Here is an 8,698-nt window from a genome sequence, read left to right as displayed (position 1 = left end):
AGCTGCCGATTCTCTGTTACTTCTGGGGACTGCAGCGCATTCAGCCACAGCAACCCTCCCTTTCTTTCTTGCCACGTTTCTCGTCCTTTTTGCAAAGCAATCGTGATGCGTCAGGTAAGCGTTTTCAAAATCAACATCCGTCGCACTGAATGGACGGGAAACCGGGACTACATTTCCCACGTGTCTTTGCTACTGCAGAGGCGGAAGAAGAGGCACGCCGGCCTTCTGGTTGCGGGAAGCGGTTGCGGGCGTAGGGCTGGTGAGTAGCTCGTTTGTTCCTTGAGTAAGGGGCTCCTGGGTAGCAGCCGCGTGGAAGCTAAGCCAAAACCTGCGTGGGCTGCAAGCCAACAACACTCCCCCGCAAGAGCTAATATGTTAGCACAGCCTTTTTCCCACCTGGTGCCCTCCAAAATCGTCCATGTCTTCGCCCGATCCAGCAGTATTTCTGTTAGGCAACCGATCGCACGCTTAGCCTGGCTTGATCAGTCAAAATATCGCGCAAAACGCCAAAGAGACGAGCAGTTGCTCAGCTTGGTCCCTTCGACGTGTTTTGGACCACTGCTCCCATCAGACGTAGCTAATATGGCAAATGGTGGGGATGCGGGCAGTTATTGTCCTCAACAGGGACGGCTGGAGTAGTCCCAGGTTAGACTGATAGTTGCTGACCGCTGTTGCCCATTCGTTTTCTTTTACGTCTTTTCCCTACAGGTTTGCCTTGCACTCTCTCACCACCATCACCAAGAGCGTAACATAGTTTTTTGGTCACCAGCCATGATAAAGGACAAGGAAGCATTTCAGAGACTCAGTTACCTCTACCAGGTGGGAAGAATGAGAAGTGATATTCACTAGGCAGCTTTTTCCCTTAAATTGTTGTTATTTTTAATAATACAAAAACAAAATAAAACCATGAAAATAAAATATTAGTTTTCCTATATGAATTTTTCATAGATCAGTTATGATAGATGCATATGCAATATATGCACTATATAAAGTAAGGCATAGTGCTATCCTTAGGCATAGTTAAATACAGGCTTCAGCAAAGGCAGATGCAACTGAGCAGCTTGTGTGAGTGGGTTGTGTGTGACCCTTAGAGTTCACTCCTATGCAGGTTTGGTGGGAGGAGTGTGACAGCTTCCAGCATTCCCCAGCCATTGGTGCTAGCTGGGCAATTGTGGGAATTTTATCTGTTTCAGTATGCCAAAGACTGCCTTAAGGCTCTTTCTAGTTGACTGTTGTCACCTTGTTTACAAAAGCTCATGACACCCCCAGAAGCAGGGATGAGTTGATATGTTATTTTTCCTCTCCTTTTTTTTTTTAAAAAGGCCTGAAATGTGTTAAAGATTGTACAATTCTCAGTGTTGGACTCAGTGCCAAATCTCAGTATTAAAACAGGAAAATAATAATTTTGTTTTTGTAGAATGTGGATGCAACAGAGGCTGGCAAGACTAACTCATTATAGAAAATAATTCCCTCCATGGAGGGTGTGTGATACTGTCCATCTTGATGTGCTGACTTAGCACCAGTGGCTGCTGGTTAGGCATGAACTCCAGCCCCTCTGATTGAATTAGATCTTGCGTTCATTTGTGTTCAGAATAATAATCTGAATCACTAGCTGTATTTATCCATGGGTATTTTTTATTCTCCCAAAAAGCTCCACAATTCTTTCCTCAGCTTTTGTATCCTTGCAACAACCCTGTGAGGTAGATTAGACTCAGAAATAGTGGCCAGTTCAAGGTTATCTGGTATGTTTTGAACCTGTATCTTTGTGTTGTAACTGCTAAACCATGCTATCTCTCATTTATTTATTTGGGATATTGTTAACCTGTCTGTTACTCTGGGTTTCTGGACAGCTTACAATAAATACAGCAATACAAATATCATAAGTACCCCAAACAATAATAAAACTAAAATAACCCACGGCTGTAATAAAAGATGATTAAAAACTATTAAATGTTTAAATGTTAAAATACTGGGTGAATAAAAAGGTCTTGACCTGGCACCAAAAAGCATATAATGACAGTGCCAGGCAGACCTCTACAGGGAGCACAGTCCATAGCTGGGGCACCACTGCAGAGAAAGCTTAAATTGCTTGACCTTCTAATAATCATTATTTAATAATAATTTTGTTAAATAACAATCTATGTATATCTTCCTATCTGCTGAGGAGCAACAGCAGTTCCCACAGTGCTTACAAAAATTAATGTGTGTATTATGACTTAAGCTTTTGTGAGTCCACTTCATGAAGTGTTATCCTCAGTTTACAATCTGTGGCAATTTGATTGAAATTCAAAACTGTAAAAGAAGCACAGTGACCACTCCCAACCTGAGTAATTAGTGATATTGCCATCATAGTTAGGTAAGTCTGTGATTGTTTGTCAGGATGGCTACATATTGCCTCCAGGATTGGAGGCAGTGTGTTTCCATGCACCAGCTGCTACACAATAGGTGTGGGAAGGTGCTGTGACATTCATGGTCTCCTTCTGTGGGCTTCTCACAGGCAGCAAGTTGGGCCCTACATGAACAGAATGCTAGACTAGAGAGGCTTTTGGTTTTAACTTAATTCCTGTACTGTGGCAAACTGCAAAGCCACTTAAATCACTTTCTGCTTTTGACATGGTAATTTATGGCCTGTGAGAGCTAACACCGTGGAATGTTTGCTCTTTAAGTTGCTAAAGGACTCTCTGCTGTTTTTATGACGTATGGCCCAGATAGTCCATTGCAAGGCCTCATTGCGTGGTGTGGCTCTGGGCATATGGAATGCACAAGACTTGGGGTGCTTCTGTGGGAGGCCGTCAGCAATAACGTTTAACCTATCCACTCCCCATGACAGGCAGCACATTGTATTCTTGCCCAAAACCCCAACAACCAGGAACTGGCCCGCTTCTACTGCCACACACAGACCAGCATCAGCCGACGGCTCGTCTTAAGACAGTGAGTGTTGATGGGTGGCGAGTTAACGGGAAGAGAGGCTGTGCTTGCCATTGAAGCATGGCTGTTTCCAAGCTGGTGCTATTCCTGATGTGTGGAGGGACCTTTCAGTCCACTTGGAAACATCTGCTCAGTGCCAGGAAACTGCCAGGGAAAAGCAGCTGTATGGGTGAGGGGACCCCTTCCTGCTTCAGTTCAAGGGACCCTGGTGAGAGGGAGTTTTTCTTTCCCTTGAGGGTGGTCTGTTTGGATCCGTTTTCTTTCTCTCTCTCACTGCAAATTTAATGTGGATAAAGTGTCCTATTGTGAGGTCTCTTGAAACAAACTGTTCAGTTAATTCTTTAAAGTGAGTTGGTACCTGATATGGTTGACAATCCTATTAATGTGTCTTCTGCTTGTTTGATTTTCAGACATTTTAAATGAATGGTAATTGAGTTAATGTTGGACTATAACACATTATAATGTATGTTTATTGCATTTGTTCAGTAAACCATTTTGAGCATAACATGTTGTGAAAAAAAGTGGTATTCAAATGCTGTGATTTTGACTAATAGAACATGAGGTCTATATGCCTAGAGAGGTTCTGGCTGCAGTCCAATTTCCCATGCTACCTTTGCTCTGTTCCCTTAAACTGATCCTAAAAACCTCCTTTTAACCTGACCTGGACCATTACTGTCTCTCCTTTTCTCATAATGTTCTTTAGTGAAAATGCTTTATAAATACTACTGATGCATATCTACTAAGGAGTAAGCACAATTTAGTTGAACAGCCAAGTGGATTGCATATGATTCATCAGTAAGTCCACAAAGTGTAGTTGAATAAAACTCCCAACGGGAAGGCCAGTGTTATTTCCGTATCACAAATGGGAAGTCTGAGACACACCGGATTGCCAACAGTTCATAGCTGTGTTGATCGAGTTCAGTTTCCTGGCTTCTGGTGTAGCTTTTGCCCTTAACCTGCCCAGGTCGGGCTGCCTGTTTCCAATTAGCCTTCACCCAGCTGCTGCTCACTCCAGCATTTTGCCTTCTGCCTGCCTTCAGATTCTAAGCCCTCGGCACAACAACGTCACTCATATAAAGTGTCTCTAGCATACCACAAGGCCAAAGATGAGGGGCAGCCATATTGTGGTCCCCCAGGGATGTTTTGGCCCAGGACTTCCATGATCCCACACCACTGGCTGTGCTGGCTAGGGCTGATGGGAGTAGTAGGCCAAAACCTCTCCGAGCCAGAAGTTGCCCACCTCTGAAGAGGGACCAGACAATGATGCAGAGGGTTGGCCATGAGCAGTGAAAGCCCCTGCCTGATTTCTTGCATTGGTATTGAACCAAGGGTGGTCAGAAGCAAGCTACATTTTATTTTATCTACTTTGTTTTGGCTATGAGTCCCCTTTCAGGCTAAACAAGGCCTCCAGGGCTGAAGCTAAGTGTGCTTGGGTCATGCACCACCCAGAGTTCTGTGGAAGAAAGTACAAACCCATATTTTTCCATGTATAAGACGATACTTTTTCTTTAAAATAGTTACATAAAAATGGAGGGGTGTCTTATACACGGGGGGGCTGGGAGGAGAACCGCGGGCACACTGTGGGGGGGAGACTGGTGCTATTGCGGGTGCGCTCGGGGGGAGGTGGGTGCGGGCGCGCACAGGCAGGGAGGCGGCGGGCACACACGCACAGCAGCAGCTTGCTCACTTGGAGATCAGTAAAAAAGTAGGGGGCGTCCTATACATGGGGATGTCTTATTGTCGGGAAAATACAGCAAGTAAAATAAAACACATACTGGCTACACCAGCATTCCTCTAGTTGGCAGTGTGGCGATGAAGATGCAGTCCTGCCTTGTAGGACAGCAGTGGCTGCGGTTTTAAGGCAGCCTTTCCCAACATGGTGTCCTCCAGATGTTTTGGACCATAACTGCCATCAGACCCAGTCTGCATTGCAATGCTCAAGGCCCATAAGAGTTGCTCTCTAAGGACCCCAGGTTGAGGGAAAGCTGCTCTAAGGGGTTTTGCGTGTGCATGTGTGAATTATATTGATATCCCATCTTTTCCCATCTGGTTTAGATACTCCTCTACATTTTACCCTCACAACAACCTTGTGAGGTAGGTTAGGCTGAAAGTCAGTGACTGGTCCAGAGTCATCCATTGGCCAAGTGGGGACCAGTTCTGGATCTGCTGCATTCCGGTTCAATGCTAACCACAACATCACACTGGTTCTCAACTACTTTCAGCACTTGCGCAGAGAGCTGAGTGAATACAGAGCACTGGTGCTTGTGCGCGTGTGCCTGCATGTGTGAGTGTGTGCAGAACTACATTTCCCAGTCCCCTGAACACACATTTGCCCCTTCTCATTTCTCTTTGGCTTGCAGGGACCCCTCTGTGAAAAGAACCATCTGCAAATCTTGCTTCTCCCTTCTGGTCCCCGGGGTCAGTTCAACCGTCCGCCAGAGAAGTAAGTGGTCCCATCTCTTCCACCCTGTTTGTACTGCTGCATGGATCGTTCTGCCAGCAAGTCCTGGCTCCAGTGGTCCGTAAGTCTGGCACAGTATTTTCCTCACAGTATGTGGGTGCGATGCAACTGGTTGATAAAGGACTGGCGTTACGATCCTGCCTCCCAGTCCTTGTTACTAGGCAAGCTGCCCTATTTTGCACCAGTTGAAGTATCCAGAACATTTTCAAGGGACGCCCCACATAGAGAGTGTTACAGTAGCCCAGATGAGAGATTAGCAGGGCATGGATAACTGTTGCTAGGTTCCGCAGCGGTGCACAAGCTCTTTCTGCCCATGCAGAAGCTGTTGGCACTGCCTTCAAGCAAAAATGAATGTGATACCAAAACTGCTACGAATTCGAGCTTAAAGTTCTTCTACCAGTAACTAAGCCTTAGGAAAGGCATTTCAGGCTTTTGGAATGAGGAAAGAGTACACAAAAGTGGGAAACCTGCAGTGAGCAGGGGCCAAGGGACTGTTGGAGTCCAGGTAAAGGGCTGGGCTTCTGGGGAACCATAGAGGACCAAACAGAGAACACCAAGGGCTGCATTTTGGCCCCAGGGCTAAGCTTCTCTACCCTTGCACGATAAGCTCTGCTTCCTTTGAAGAGAAGGATCAAGAGTGCTTTGCCATATAATAGTTCCTTACAATATTGAGCAGGTGTTCCGTGCAGAAGCGAGCATGCAGGCAAGAGATACTAGTCCCAAAGTACCGACAGCACTGCAGAATCCCCCAAACTGCTGCCAGCTGTTCCCATTCTTTCCTTGTACCGTTTTGGACAGAGGTCTGATAAGTTTCCAAGTAAGGTTGGGTGGCACCTCAGGCCTCGTAGCAGCTGTGACTTGCCCTTTCCGTTGAAGCTGCCATTTTCCTTTGTGGAACACAAGGCTACATCCACCTCAGGGCCCAGCGAGGTCCCAGTTGCAGTGGAAGAACTGGAGGGCAGAAAGTGGGCGCATGTTCCATGTAGCTTTCGTCCATGGCCTTCTGCATCACCTTATTTATTTATTTATTTATTTTATTTAAAACATTTCTATGCCGCCCCCATCGCAACAAAGCCTCGGGGTGGATCACAACAAAAACAAAAACAAAATCATACAAAAATTTATACACTAAAAATATTAAAACCCGGTGCATCTCAGCTTAATTTTTTTTAAAAAATTCTACATAATAAATTAACACTTAAAATAAGTTTTAAATAAAAAGGTCTTAGCCTGGCGCCGAGAAACAAGTAAAGACAGCACCAGGCGGACCTCTCTGGGGAGCGCATTCCATAGGTGGGGTGCCACCGCAGAGAAAGTTAACAGTGGCCTCCTGTATGCTTTGGAACTTGATTCTGTTATGGGTTCTTCCGTTCAGCTTCTGTTTTAAGTAGGATCTCGGGACTGAGCATTTCTGAAGGAAGGCTGAGGAACTGCTGATCTAGAGCCTTGTAGTTAAAAGTTTGGGAGGAAGGTCGGTCAAGCCAGGGAAGGAGAAATTGGAGGAGTCTTTCTAGGCTTGCTTGACTCATTCAGTCCTCACTTCTCCAACCAGAGTCCCGTAACCAGCGGTGGACTGCTGTGCGGTGTCTCAACTGCAGCCTAAGCAAGCGTTTCCTCAGCAACCCTGACTATAAGCTGTGGTCAGAGCAACCTGAAGCATTGCTGGAGAATCAGACGCCAGTTGGTGAAGGAGCAAAAGGTAAACACACATGATTATGGGTCTTTAGTGAGCAGATACCAGGAGCTTAGGAAAAGGATGCTTGCTTTCTTCTGAAGATCTCCCCTAATCCTCTTGGATAAGCTGACAGTCTCCTGCTTTTTTCCATTGTCTGGAGGCCTTGAAATCATATTCGGCATAACTCACTGGAGTAGGTTTGTTTGGTAGAGAGAGGCTGATAAGGGGGATGTAGCTGTAGAAATGTTTTTTGGGAGGATGCTTCAATGGAATCATCATGGGCCATTCGCTCCCTTGTGTTCCACTGCAGGCCAAACACCTAGCGCTGCCCGGCAACCACCCAAGGTCCCCCAGATGGAAAAGGCAACAGCCCCGAGTTCCAGATCCTGCAGCCACCCTGCCTCCGAAGAGACCACAGTGGGCATCAAATCTAAGGGACAGAAGGGCCCCAGTGGGAAGTGACCCCCTTCTTTGAGAACAGGCAGGCAACTGTGGCTTGGTAGCAAATGGTGGGGAGCAGGAGAGGGGCCTGAGCGTCAGCAGAGAAATAAAATCTGGCCTATGAAAGCCCAGCTAACTACTTCAGAAGTTGGGTGGCTAAAGCAAGATGACTTTGCAGAGAAGGATCCTCTTGTACAGGGTGCCCAGTTTTGAGGCAGCACGGAAAGCGGTGGCATGTTGAGCCGATAGTGGTGTGGTGAGACAGCGTTGCTCGACAGAACTGCCTGTGTCCCCGTTCTCCCACCGTGTCCAGCTAGGGATCCCGTTGCCTTCTGCAGCTCTTCTGTGACCACATGAAGGCCCCTCTTCGGCTTGGGCACTGCCTGGATTTGCCAGCTGCGACATCAGCTTGCGGGGTGGGTAGGTATGCAGCTACGTAAGTCCTGGGCTTGGAGATTGGTGAGCGCATCCCCATTGTTGCTGGAGGTGAAGAAATGGCAACGGGAAGGATAGGCCTGATCCAGCTTCACTGTTGTATAAGAGAATACTGTTGAAAAACTGAAAATAAAATGTTCATTTTTATACTGCTGTCTCTGGTTGCTTGATTCCATTTACCCTTCTGCTGGTAGCAGACTGGTTAAGCCAGAAGCATCCTCAGTGAAGAATACAGGATGGCACAGCCTCACTTTGAGCCCAACTCTTGTCAGGAGGTGCAAGGCGTAGTCAAACAGCCGCTTATGTCAAGAGCACCCATACGTTAAAAAAACTCCAGTCACGTGTCTTCCATGAGCAAGCATGGCAAAACACCCATATCAATTAAAAATCTTTTGGAATTCCTCAAAGTTGTCAGATACTGAAAGCTGCCTCTCCTTTCACAGCAAGACTGTAAATCTCTTTGCCTTCGGAGACAAATAAGAGGTTTTTTGGAAAGGGATTTTCCATGGCAGTCTGCTAAGGGTTCCCAATCCGTATTGGCGTCCACAGTCCTGCTTTTACTTCAAAAATAAAAGCGGTCAGCATCAGCATTCTCCTTTCATGAAGCATGTGAACAGGATGCACAGTTTAATTCGCTCTTACACACATGAGCTAGTTTAAAGGGCTATATTGGATTCTTTAAAAAAAATGGCATCTTCACTTACCTCAGCACGGTTGGCTGGCTGGGGGGATGCTGGGAGATGTCGTTCATCACATCT

The 8,698-nt window shown here is 46.4% G+C and overlaps 1 protein-coding gene across 1 annotated transcript; it reads left to right on the top strand.

Moving 5' to 3' along the window:
• The first annotated feature begins 201 nt into the window (after positions 1-201).
• RPP21 (ribonuclease P/MRP subunit p21) lies at positions 202-8,087 on the top strand. Its single transcript, XM_044422486.1, has 6 exons — positions 202-259; positions 709-819; positions 2,831-2,931; positions 5,289-5,371; positions 6,942-7,088; positions 7,375-8,087. The coding sequence occupies exons 2-6, from the start codon at positions 772-774 to the stop codon at positions 7,524-7,526; spliced, it is 531 nt and encodes a 176-aa protein (XP_044278421.1). The 5' UTR covers positions 202-259; positions 709-771; the 3' UTR covers positions 7,527-8,087.
• The last annotated feature ends 611 nt before the right edge of the window (positions 8,088-8,698 follow it).

The sequence above is a fragment of the Varanus komodoensis genome, unplaced genomic scaffold (genome assembly GCF_004798865.1).
Source record: "Varanus komodoensis strain SLA01 unplaced genomic scaffold, ASM479886v1 scaffold128, whole genome shotgun sequence".
In the NCBI taxonomy this organism is placed as follows: Eukaryota; Metazoa; Chordata; class Lepidosauria; order Squamata; family Varanidae; genus Varanus; species Varanus komodoensis.
Note: the sequence above shows the minus strand (reverse complement) of the source record. Positions and strands in the feature narration are given on the sequence as shown.

Bases quoted from the DNA above. Each gene is read 5' to 3' on its own strand.
- RPP21 (XM_044422486.1), top strand. From the start codon at position 772: ATGATAAAGGACAAGGAAGCATTTCAGAGACTCAGTTACCTCTACCAG. The intron at 820-2,830 runs GTGGGAAGAATG...TCCCCATGACAG, and splicing joins GACTCAGTTACCTCTACCAG to GCAGCACATTGTATTCTTGC. The intron at 2,932-5,288 runs GTGAGTGTTGAT...TTTGGCTTGCAG, and splicing joins CGACGGCTCGTCTTAAGACA to GGACCCCTCTGTGAAAAGAA.